This window comes from Ailuropoda melanoleuca, chromosome X (genome assembly GCF_002007445.2).
Source record: "Ailuropoda melanoleuca isolate Jingjing chromosome X, ASM200744v2, whole genome shotgun sequence".
NCBI lineage: Eukaryota > Metazoa > Chordata > Mammalia > Carnivora > Ursidae > Ailuropoda > Ailuropoda melanoleuca.
This window is the reverse complement of record NC_048238.1, coordinates 19,967,817-19,980,396: the sequence shown is the minus strand read 5'-3', so window position 1 is coordinate 19,980,396 and position 12,580 is coordinate 19,967,817. Positions and strand designations below refer to the sequence as shown.

The 12,580-nt window shown below is 42.1% G+C and overlaps 1 protein-coding gene across 8 annotated transcripts in view; it reads left to right on the top strand.

Annotated features, from left to right (window-relative positions):
* The first annotated feature begins 2,218 nt into the window (after positions 1–2,218).
* APOO (apolipoprotein O) overlaps positions 2,219–12,580 on the top strand; it is a 59,924-nt gene continuing 49,562 nt past the window's right edge. For 3 of the 8 annotated variants that reach the window (XR_004622385.1, XM_034649406.1, XM_034649404.1), the window contains exons 1-2: positions 2,221–2,459; positions 5,081–5,331. Coding sequence is in view for 6 of the 8 variants with exons in the window: in XM_034649406.1 (XP_034505297.1) it covers positions 5,290–5,331 (42 nt within the window). In the remaining 2 variants the exon portion in view is untranslated. Of the gene's footprint in view, positions 2,460–5,080; positions 5,332–12,580 lie in introns of all 8 variants that reach the window. The other 5 variants (XR_002144290.2, XM_034649409.1, XM_034649408.1 and 2 more) reach the window with 4 other exon arrangements.

Below are 12,580 nucleotides of genomic sequence, written 5' to 3'. Positions count from 1 at the left end.
GACATAAAACACATAGGATCACAAAGGACTCTATATTGAAATCACTGTCAAAATATTTTTACAGGGGCGCCTGGGTGGCACAGCGGTTAAGCGTCTGGCTTCGGCTCAGGGCGTGATCCCGGCGTTATGGGATCGAGCCCCACATCAGGCTCTTCTGCTATGAGCCTGCTTCTTCCTCTCCCACTCCCCCTGCTTGTGTTCCCTCTCTCGCTGGCTGTCTCTATCTCAGGTGAATAAATAAAAATAAAAATCTTAAAAAAAGATATTATTTTAAAAAAATATTTTTACAAACAAAATTATAGGAATCTATCCTCTTTATGCATTAAATAAAATGAGGACTCTAATAACTACTATACTTGTGAAGTGGTAATGAGCAGAAATGGTATGTCAAGAAGTCTGCCATGACTATAACACTGTATGAAAATATCTGTGCTTTCTACTGGTAACAAAATCCCAGGTCCTGCTGACACTACTGTGCTTTGTTGCCTACACTATAAGTGAAACAGATGTTAAAGTTTAGTTAGAAATGAGTGAAAATAAAGCTGTAATTTTTTTTCCACATCTAAGTTCATATAACCCTTGAATTAAGAACTCCTGCCCTGGGGTTCCTGGGTGGCTCAGTCAGGTCGAGCATCCAATTCTTGCTTTCAGCTCAGGATGATCTCATGGGTCCTGGGTTCAATGGGCAGTCTGCTTGAAAATTCTCTCCTGCCCCTCCCCCTGCTCACTCTCTCTCTTTCAAATAAATGAATCTTAAAAAAGGATTTAATTTATCCTTTAAATTATCCTGCCCTAATTTATCACTATACTTCACACTTTTATATACATGTGACATTCCATTACAAATGCAGAGCCTTCAGAGTCTTCTCAATATTTGTCCTTGGGGATAGGGATGGGGATGGCTTGGAATTTACAATTCTCTTGAGAAACAGAAAAGCAGCCCTTAACATGTGGGAGTTGGCCTGGCACTCACAGCTGGGCTTTGGTGCTATCCTGGCTTCCTAACAGCACTCAATCCAGAGCAAAGCCTGGCTTCTTTGAATTCACCCCCAAATCACCCACCCAAAGCCCAAATCTTTTTTTTTAAGTAGGCTGCACGCGCAGAGTGGAGCCCAACGGGGGCCTTGAACTCACGACCCTGAAAACAAGCTCTGAGCTGAGATTAAGAGCCGGATGCTTAACTCACTGTGCCACCCCTGGCGCCCCAGCCCAAATCTTATAATAAATCTTTCTAGCACCCTCTCATTGAGATGCCCCGTTATGCCAAGTTGTGTGTTTTCCTCGCAGCAATGAGGCATAACAAACCCAACTACAAGCTGAACTACTTGTTCAACTACAGACGTGTTCCTAATGGTCTTTGGCTGGAGGGCAGTGACGCGGCCTCACAAAAACCCCCAAATCTTCCGGATGCCCGCCTGAATTTACACTTTCCATGGGGGTGATGATGTGTAATGAAACACACCCCCATTATGAGACAGTATAATAATTATTTGGGCGAGATCACAGACTTTAAAGGCAGACTACCTAGGTTTGGATTCTGGGTTCCCACTTTTTCTTTGTGGCCTCGTACAAATTACTTCTCCATGCCTCGGTTTTCTTATCTACTCATTTTCTCATCTATTCATCCCCAATCTGGGAATGATAATCGTACTCCCCAACCTGGGTTGTTGGAAAGTTTAGATGAATATGTGTAAGGAATTTATAGTAAATACTGTGTTAGTGTTTTGGTATTCTTGTTAATTAGGTCATTATTTTCATTATTACCTTTTCTAATAGTATTAAGGGACATTTGATTCCCAGGGAGGGGCATATGCCTAAGTATCTTAAAGGGAAAAAGAAGTCAGGGCCTTTGGAGACTAAAGGACATAGCAAATTAGATTAAATTTAAAACCTTAGGAACTTCCAGCCCACGGGGGAAAAAAATCTAAAAATCTTTTGTGCCATAATTCCAGGCCCCAGGGGTCGGCAGCTTCCGGCTGTGAGACTTTCAAAGACGCCCGAGACCAGCCGAGCGCCCCCGCCCGGCGGCCTCGGCACACAGGATTCCCAGCCCACACCGCTGGGTGCCCCAATCGCGGCAGCTAGGCCGATTCCCAGCGCGGCGAGGAACCGGGCACCTCCCTCCTCGCGCCCCCGCGTGCCGCCCACACTGAGCTGGCGCTTTCCTGCCGCCTAGCAACGGCCGGCGCAGGGGCGGAGCCTCCGGGAGGCGGGGCTTGCGTTCGCTCCCTGCCTGAGGACCGACGCGTTACAACTCAGCGACGCCGCTCCCAGACCAGGCTTCTGAACTAATCCTTCGCGGAATCGAATTGGCTGTTCGACAGTCACCCGCACCGCGGCCCGCTTGCGGTCAGAGGAATCAGGGCCCTACCCGGCCGCCGTAGCCACATCTCTGTAGTGGGCGGGGCCGAGGCCGGGGTGACCCCGCCGGAGCCACCTCTGCCAGCAACATGTTCAAGGTGAGAGCGTGGAGTCGGGTCACAGCTGTCACCGCCCCCTCCCGGCCTCGCGGAGCCCTGCTCGCACTCTCGTGGGCTTTTCGGGGGGCCAGGCCCGGTTCGCCACGAGGCTTTTCCCGCCTCCGGGCCGAGTGCGTCCGGACCCCGCGGTTCATTCACTGATCCGCTTGGAGGGAGAGGTTGCTGGGCGGAGGCGTGAGATCCCAGGGTGGGCGGGCGGGCCCTGTCGGTCTTGTTCTCGTGAATAAAACACTTAGAAAAGTTAAAGTACCCCCCAAATAATTCACCCACCCCACCTCCCAGTGGTTCCCTATTGGGTTCGTGGGTAAGGAGAGGCCAGGTCAGGGCACTGCAGAGTTCGGCTTTGGTTGCCTGGCAGGGTCAGGTTTCAGAACCTGGTGTGTGAATGGGGGAGGGTCACCTTTGAAGAAGCTGCTCTAGGATTTGGGGAAGCTGGTATGCGAATGGTTGGAAGGGTGGGTAGCTGGAACTTAGTTCCCCTCCCAAGTGAACATTATTTAGTATGGACACGTCGGTCCCCTTCTTTACATTTGACGAACTTCTGTCCTTTGAAAGAAATCGCTTTTTAGAGTGAAGGCTTTATTTCAAAAATCTGCATTTTAACTGAAGCCGTTATTATACTACTTTTTAAAAAAAGTAAATGTTTTCTATCATGAGAAGTCACAGGCTACCAGAAATTAGTCTACAAAATTGAGTCTTCAAGAAGCATAGCGCCCGTGAAATAGTGCTAATGAAATCTCAAAATTTTACTACCTGTTTAAAAGTTGTATTGTGCTTCTGCAATGTGCTTTGGGCACCTTAGGACAGGCTATAAAATTAGAACATGGATTCGGCCTTAAAATCCTGGCATTGCCACTTTCTGGCTGGGTGACTTTGGGCACATCGCTTAACCATTTTGTGCCTGTTTTCCTACCGGTGAAATTGGGGGAATAGCGTATACTTCAAAGGGTTGTTATAAGGAATAAATAAATGTAAAGCACTTGGAAGAGCCCTTGGCATATAGAAGTGCCATCTAAGTATTTGTTTTTATTTTGTTTTCAGGCTGCTCACAGTTTAGTTACCACGATGGATCCATAAACAGCTTGCATTCATTCGATAAATTTGTGTTGAACACGTATTATGTGCTAGGAGCTCAGCTCAGTTTTAGGGTTGCAACAACAAAGGATATGCTGTGATCAGTTTATATGGGTATCAACAATGCAGTGTGGTAGTAGAAAGGAGTGCAGGATCTCCTCTGCCTCAGGGGTTCCCCTCTACACCGGGGGTTCTTGACCTGTGGTCTTCAGCCGCTCAGAAGGTCTGTAGATAGAATTCAGGGGAGTCCCTAAACCCTGATGGGAAAAAAAATCTTTATTTTCACAATTCTGCAACTGAAACGTAACATTTCCTTCAGTCATGAGTGTAGGTAACTGTTTCAGTTAGCTATTGCTGGGTAACAAGCCAGTGCAAACCAGTGCCTTAAAACTGCAATGATTTATTATTTCTCTTGGGCAATTCTGCTGGCATCCCCCAGTGGCTGAGTTCAGCTGGTGCCTAGACTATAAGGTGGTCTTTCTGTCACGTATGGGGCTCGGTGCCCCTCATTGTGCTTACCTTGGGCTTCCTCACATGGTCATTGGGTTCCAAGAGGGCAAGTCTGATTGTGCAAACACTTACCTGCTTGCATCACATTTGCTGATGTGAAATCAAGTCACATGGCCAAGCCAGAGTCAGTATGGGAGCTCTACACAATAGCATGGATATGAGGGGGTTCATTGGAGCAATTAATTTAATAAGCTAGTACAGTAATAAATCACAGTAGTATTAGCAGTACCTGTCATCAATAGAAGTCACAAGACCAATAGATGTCATGGACATTTTCATATCAAAATTGTTGCAGATTTCAAGGTATCCATTTATGGTCATCACTACTTCAAAATTACAGTAGTTATAAGACACTGTTAGGTTCTTTTATTTAATGATGTAATGAATATATATTACTATATCACATTTTGAGTTTTAAAAATGTTTTTGTAACTATCGAAGTATAGTTGGCATTTTATGCAGTTAGAAGCATTACTTTGAGAAAGGGTCCATAGGGTCTGTGGCACAAAAAAGGGGCAAAGAACTCCTGGGAACTTAAGGGGAGGCTTCACAGAGGAGACATTTACATTTAGTTTTGAAAGACAAGAGTTCCTCAGGTGGATCAGCGCTGGTACTCCTTTGGGGGAATTGCTAATATAGCTCAGCTTGAATTATTTAAACATGTAGTTTGAGTAGAAAAAATCACAACAAACCTTGGCAGACACCAGAAAATAGGCCAAACATGTTCGAGAAGCAACTTCTGATAAGTAGGTGTACAAAAGGATGATGTTTAGAAAATCAAGGGAAAAAAGTTTTAAGAAGGACAAGTTATGTTAGGGTGCTTTCAGCTGGGAAAGCTCAGTTACTTAAATAGTAAGGAGAATTCTCTTACAAAGCCTAGAGGAAGGGTGAACTCCAGTGGGTCAACAATGTTATCAAGGACCTGGTCTCATTTCTTGGCTTTCCATGGCAAGATTGGTTCCCCTTATGGTTGTAGCATGACTGGCAGTAGTAACACATGCTTTCTCATTCACTAGAGCTGGGGAGAGGACAAAACTCCCACGCTTGGATTACGCTTTTCCTTCAATCTGATTGGACCAACTTAGGTCACATGTCCGCCCCTGACCTGATAGCCAGTGCCAGGAGAATACCATGCTGTGATTGGCTTGGACTAAACAGGATCGACTAGGGATGGGGTCGGTTTACCTTAATCACGTGGGAGAGAAATGAATTTACACAGTGGGGAATGGAGTTTGGATTTGCGACCAACAATGTCCATTACAGAGAGGTAAGTTAGATGAATTTAGAGAAGTGTTTATTAATTTGGGCAATTTAGAAAGCTTTCATGACTTTTATACGTGTGGTTTTACTGATGGAAATGAAAGCTATATTAATATGGGTTGGTGATGGAGACATGAGTAAATGGACACAATGGTGGCGTTGATAAATTTGACTTTCTCCTTCAAGGGAAGGAGAGAGAATATGGTAAATAGAGGGAAATGGTGGGTCAAGATTGTAGAGTTGTTTTTGTGGTTGTTCCAGTATTCAAGATTTGGCAGTGTATATGGCCTTAGGGAGGAATGTAGGAAGGGGGCTTTTAGAAGAGAATCTCTCAGCTTCAAAAAGGAGGAAGGATGTTGCCTTCCTTCTGGGAGCTGGAAAGAAAAGGTTGGGAGTGATGGTAGACCAGTGGTTCTCAGCCAGATGGTACCAGCCATTTGGGATACATTTTGGAAACTTGGATTGTTCTGCATGTCTTTAATTCAGTTGTGTTGAACATTTATATAATGAAATATAATTCTTATTATAAATCTTTCCCTTTTGTTCTCCATCACGTTACCATCAAATCAGTATACTGTTCTCTCTTTTTTTTTGGTCTTACATGTGTAGATGGGTGATAAATTTTATTTCAAGATAGCAAAACATTTACTTAGAATATTTGTCATAAAATGGCGGCGTTAGGTCTAATAGTTGAGAAAGTTGAGAACCAGTGCTTCTCAAACTTGAATGTACACTCAGCTCTGCTTCAGTAGGTCTGGGGTGGGGCCTCAGGGTGTCTTTTTTTTTTTTTTTGGCAAGCTTCTGGATGATATAGATGCTGCTGGTTCCCCACTTTCAATAGCAAGAACTGAAGCAGATTGGTAGAAGAATGGTTTCTTGGGTTTTTAAAAGGTGAGTGATTTTATGTGTGGTGGGATTTGCAAGAGGCACTGATCAAAGGAAAAAAAGGTCAGTGAGGGGCTTTGAGGACTCTTCTGAGAGCTGCTTCGGGAGGTCTGTCATGATTGTCTCCTGGAAGTGGGGACCAGCAAATGGTAGGATTGATCTGGGTTTAAGAGTTATCAGCTTGGGTCAGCCAAGACTGGAGCGGAAAGAAATTGATGGTATAGGTGTTTGGTGGGAAAAGTACTGTGTGTGTGACTAGTTATGTGCATATACAATTAAAATATTTAAACTGGAACCATTGTTTTGATTTATCCATCTTCAGGTCAGTAGGGGGCACTGGTGGATTAAAAAACACATTTGAAAAGCTGCCCAGTCCGCATTTGCTCACCGTTCCAGGAAGCAGTTTTTCTAGGTGCTGCTGCTGGAATTGGATATATACACCCAGTCCCCAGATTCATGTTACTAGATTTCATTCATTACACAAATGTTTATCATAGTCCAGCTATGACTGAGCACTGTGCTACACCCTTGCGGGTACAAGTAAAAAGTCCTAGTTCCCCAGATTTGGCCGCACGCCAGAATTATTCGAAAGGCATTTTCCAGGGCCCTGACCATGGGTCTGATTCCCTATTTAAGTGAAGTCCAGGAACCTCTGGTTTTGAACCCCCGCTCCCCAGGTGACTGAAACTTCAGGGTAGTGGCGCAGAAACAGCCCATTCCAATGCAGCGTGGTAAGTGCTCTGATGTAAAAGAGTTGTGGGAAGTATAGACCGATGGGTCTCAACTTTGGCTACACATTAGAATCACCTAGGGAGCAAGTCCTGCTGCCCAGGCTGCACCCAGGCCAATGCTGTCAGAATCTTTAGGATGGGATGTGAGCATCTAAGTTTGTAGACTATGTAGCCCACCTTGAGAACTAGACTTAGAGGAATGACCACCAGCAGGGGGCATCAGGAGACTTTGTAGAGGAGAACATGCTTGCGCTGACCTCTGAAGCTGGGCTGACACGATTGGAAGGGCCTTCCAAGCAGAGCAGAAAAGCAGATGCAAGGACACAGAAGAATTCAGCGCTGTGTTAAGACCTTAGGCTTCACTGTGTTCCCGTGGGCAAGATACTCAAATTCCTCTGTAAAACAAGGATAAGACTAGCACCAAGCCTCAAATTTTTGTGTGGGTTAAATTAACTCAGACCCAAAGCTTCGCACAGTGCTTGGTATCAAGTAAGGGCTTGGTAAACATGAGCTGTTACTTTCAGTTGGCTTCTTGTAGGAGGCTGCTATGGTAGTGTGATGGCGGTGCACAGTCTTGGGGCTTTCCAAAAGTATTTTTTAATTTCAAAATTTAGTTGTTGCTGTGGCAGAGGAGGGAGAAGAATTTAAGGATGCGGCCCAGGCTTTTAGCTTGGAAAATCGAGGGGCTGTTGGAACTATTCAGTGAGATGGGAAAGTGGAAGAAGGCTGAGATGGGTTTGGGGGAGGGAGATCAGCATTTGATTTTGAACAGATTGGCCTCCTTGAAGTATCTGTGGACATTATCATGTGGTGATCAGTTGACATGAAACCCAAGAGTATGGCGTTTTCAAGAGACAGGTGGGTTGGAGATGGGGGTCTTGAGGGAGAGAACTTGGCCTCCTGGAAACTCTGACAGTTCCTTCGTTACTTCCTGAAGGACAGAGATATGACCTGCACTCAAAGCTCCCTGCTCACAGGAGCCTGAGGTGACCGTGTCCTTGGCTATAAGGCATTATTGCCTCACATACTCTTTGTGGCTGTTTGGTCTTGATGTAATGACTTTATTGCCTATCTTACTTTCTGAAATTAATTTTCTTACCATAAACAGTATATCACTAGTACAAACTGAGGGGAGAATAACACTGCTAAATGGAAAAGGAAAATCACCAGTAAATTGCAAAAGAAGTGCTGTAACTTTATTTTACTTGAATATTATTTTAAATGGCAAAGATGATAAAGATTTCTCCCCTACAATTTAAGCATCTCCAAAGAACTTGAGAAATTATAGTGAATGTGTATACTTATACATACACATATATATTTACTATGTGTATATATTCATCATATATGTATATATGCATACATATTTACTCACATAAATACATATTTATGTGCAAGATTAATTGGATTTTTTTCCTTTTTTACCCTTCGAAGATGTTGGGTGGTGGATCACAAAGAAGAAAAACTGCCCAGCCCCACTGGATGATGTCAGAAAGCACAAGCTCAGGTTCAGTTGATAGTGTTTTTGGTTTCCGGCTGAGCAAGTTTAATGAGGTTTCTTAATTTCTCAGAGTCTCCTTATCAAGGTACTGGGGGCCCAGTAATATGGCCCTCCATTTGGCACAGGATTGTTGAGAGGTTCAAATACGATAACGGGGGAAGAACCGTAAACTCTGAAGCGCTGTATGAATGTAAGCTATTTTCTATCCTTCTGCATCGTATCTGTCTCCCGAAGTGATCTAGAGTGTCAGGTAGCACGGAGGACTGTCACAAATAGATGAAACTTGGATAAATTCACTTCTATATGAGAAATGAATTCTTCTCAGGACACCGTAACACTGTTCCACCTAAAGTGCTATTGGCCTTCCAGCTAACACTGGAAGAGGAGATGGAAGATGTAGCTGAATTGTACCTTAAAAGAATGGGGAGCAGAGACAAACGGAATCGACTAGATATTTACGATAAATGAATTCATTATCCTGTGAGGCCTACGTGTATTTGTAGACTTTCATGATTAGAGGATCTATATGTATGTGTGCTTGACACTTCTGTCTTTTCTAGGCTGGACTGGAAGTTTTTAGAGGCTAAAAAATGAGCTTTGATAATTGTTTGTATGGTACATTTAAAATTACTGCAAGTAATTAGATGCATAAGACATCTCTATAGCAAAGAAACGTATCTGTTTCCCAAACTCGACAGTTGACTTATTTATAATATGATAGGAAAGTGTCAAAAGATTTTTGAAATGAAAGTTTAAAAAGAGTTGTTTTTCCCCAGGAATGCTTAAGTGAAATTTTATGATTAGTGCATACAACATGAAAGTTCATGTAGATATTTTCAGGGGAAAAAAAATCTCAGTCTGAAGATAAATCTTAGAATTTAGAAGTTACTTGTTTTTCACTTTGAGTTTTCCCTAATTTCTGCATGGTCTCATGCCAGTTCTTTTAGAAAACTTTGAACAGTGCCAATTTCTTAATGAAGTGGGTTTTAAAACTGTTTGTTGTATACTAAAAGTGGTAGAAGCAAGAATTTAGAGCAAGGGTTGGAGAGTTTTCAATATGCTGAGAGCCTATAACTTTGAATATTAAGCTGTATTTTTATGATAATAGCATTATAGATAGTACAGTTGTATTTTGAATGAATATTGTTGTAAAGGCACTTTAAATACAGTTACCCTTTGTCTTCCTACTTCTTTCTGATTCTTTGAAACAACTCAGTGTGCTTTATTCAAAGCTTACACTGGCTCCAACTTAAGCATGTCTTTGTTTGGTTGGGTGAGGATGAGGAGCCCTTCGTGGGAGCTAGAGATAGATTCACAAGTGTGTGTTAATAGGTCTGGTTGGGAGGGATATCCAGTGGTTTCTTTTTTTAGAACTATCTATTCATTCATTTGACCAGTCTTTTTATTTTTGTTAATTTTTTTAAATTTTTAAATTTTTAATTTAAACTCAATTTAGTTAACATATACTGTATTATTAGTTTAAGGGGTAGAATTTAGGGATTCATCAGTTGCGTATAACACCTAGTACTCATTCCGTCAAGTGCCCTCCTTCGTGCCCATCACCCAGGTACCGTATCCCTCTGTCCACCTTCCCTCCAGCAACCCTCCGTTTGTTCCCTAGAGTTAAGTCTTTTATGGTTTGCCTCCCTCTCTGTTTTCATCTTGTTTTATTTTTCTTCCCTTCACCTTTGTTCATCTTTTTTGTTTCTTAAATTCCACATATGAGTGAAATCATATGGTATTTATCTTTCTCTGACTGACTTATTTCACTTAGCATAATACTCTCTAGTTCCATCCATCCTTGCAAATGGTAAGATTTTGTTCTTTCTGATGGCTGAGTAATATTCCATTGTGTATATATATACCACATTGTCTTTATCCATTCATCTGTCAATGGACGACATCTGGGCTCTTTCCATAGTTTGGCTATTGGGGACATTGCTGCTATAAACATTGGGGTGCATATGGCCCTTTGAATCACTATGTTTGTATGCTTTGGATAAATACCTAGTAGTGCAATTGCTGGGTCATAAGGTAGTTCTATTTTCAACTTTTTGAGGAACCTCTGTACAGTTTTCCGGAGTGGCTGCACCAGTTTGCCTTCCCACCAACAGTGCAAGAGGGTTCCCTTTTCTCCACATCCTTGCCAACATCTCTCATTTCCTAGTTGTTCATTGTAGCCATTCTGACAGGTGCGAGGTGGTATCTTATTGTGGTTTTGATTTGTATTTCCCTGATGCCGAGTGATGTCGAGCATTTTTTCACATGTCTGTTGGCCATTTGTATGTCTTCTTTGGAGAAATGTCTGTTTGTATCATCTGCTCGTTTCTTGACTGGATTTTTTGGGTGTTGATTTTGGTAAGTTCTTTATAGATTTTGGATACTAGCTCTTTATGTGATCAGACATTTGCAAATATCTTCTCCCATTCTGTTGGTGGTTTTTTGGTTTTGATGATTGTATCCTTTGCTGTGCAAAAGCTTTTTATCCCGATGAAGTCCCAATAGTTCATTTTTGCTTTTGTTTCCCTTGCCTCCAGAGATGTGTCTACAAAGAAGTAGCTGCGGCCGAGGTCACAGAGGTTGCTGCCTGTGTTCCCCTCTAGGATTTTGGTGGATTCCTGTCTCACATTTAGGTTTTTCATCCATTTTGAGTTTATTTTTGTGTATGGTATAAGAAAGTGGTCCAGTTTCATTCTTCCACATGTGGCTGTCCAATTCTCCCAGCACCATTTGTTGAAGAGACCGTCTTTTTTCCATTGGATATTCGTTCCTGCTTTGTCAAAGATTAGTTGACCATAGAGTTGAGGGTCCATTTCTGGGTTCTCTGGTCTGTTCCATTGATCTATGTGTCTGTTTCTGTGCCAGTACCATACTCTCTTGGTGATTATAGCTTTGTAATACAGCTTGAGGTTTGACTGGTCTTTTTAAATAGGATATATGAAAATAGTAAAGGTTTCTTTTTCTTTTCTCCTCCATCCCACAGACGTCAGTCCTTGTGAAATAACAGATTGTTTTTCTTTATGCTTGCTGAAATGAATTTCCTCGCCCATTAGAGGTGTTGATTCATGTGTTGTGTTATGACATGGGTTAAACTGGCAAATGAGTAAGTAAACACCAAGTGATACGAGGACTCCAACAAGTTTCCTGAATCCTCTGTTGGTTGCTTACCTCACTTGGTAAATATTGACCCTGAGCGTGTTTGTGGAGTCAAATCATTTGGGAGCACTGTTAGAAGTTGCTGTGTATAGTCCAAATATTGACTTTTCTTGTTTTTGTTCCGTATTTTTGCAGAGATTTTCATTATGAATCCGGATTGTCATCAACTGAATTGAGCCTTACACAGCCACTTTTTTCCCTAAAAAAAATGTTACCATTTTTTTTCCTTAAGAAAAAGCTGTGAATAACTGATGTGAGGTTGAAGGCAGTTGTCATCAGTGAGTTTGGTGTTCTTTGTAACACAGTGGTTTATTAGGAAATGAAACCTGGGTTTCGATAGACTTTGCTTTGGCAAAATAGCTCTTCCTCTTAGAAAATGTAGATTTTTTTAGTTACTTGAAAAAAATGGAAGTGTTTAAAAGACAATTCTTGAAGTAAATTGTTCCCCTCTGATTTTTTCCCCCGTTGTATTCCCTGAACTCAGAAAAGATTGAATGAATATTGGGGTGCCATTCCAAAAGAGAGAGAAATATATACATACGAGTTTAGGTAAACAGTGGTAAATTTCTGTCTGAATGAGGAAGTTCAAGATAAATTTGAAACATGGTAGATTATGTGTCATGTGTGTTCTAAGTCAGTGACGCCAGTACAGCCCAACCAGCTGACTCAAAATGTGCCTGAAGGAACAGTAATCTCACTCGTTGGCCTTGAGGTTTCCTTCCTGTTTATCAGACAAGTTCATTACTTTTTTTTTGTGAATTTAACAAAAACTGATAACTATTTTTTAAGAGTACACTATGAAACAGTTACAGGTGAAAGACAGTTGCTTTGCTGACCTAATTTTATGATGAATTCTGCCCTCCAAAGATAAAATAGAAGTTGGCTTTATGTAAGCCAGAGATAGTGTTAAATGTGAAGATAGCCTCATTTCCCCCCTTATCTCTTTAGATCACAGTTTGTTTATGGTAGATAAGGAAGACCTG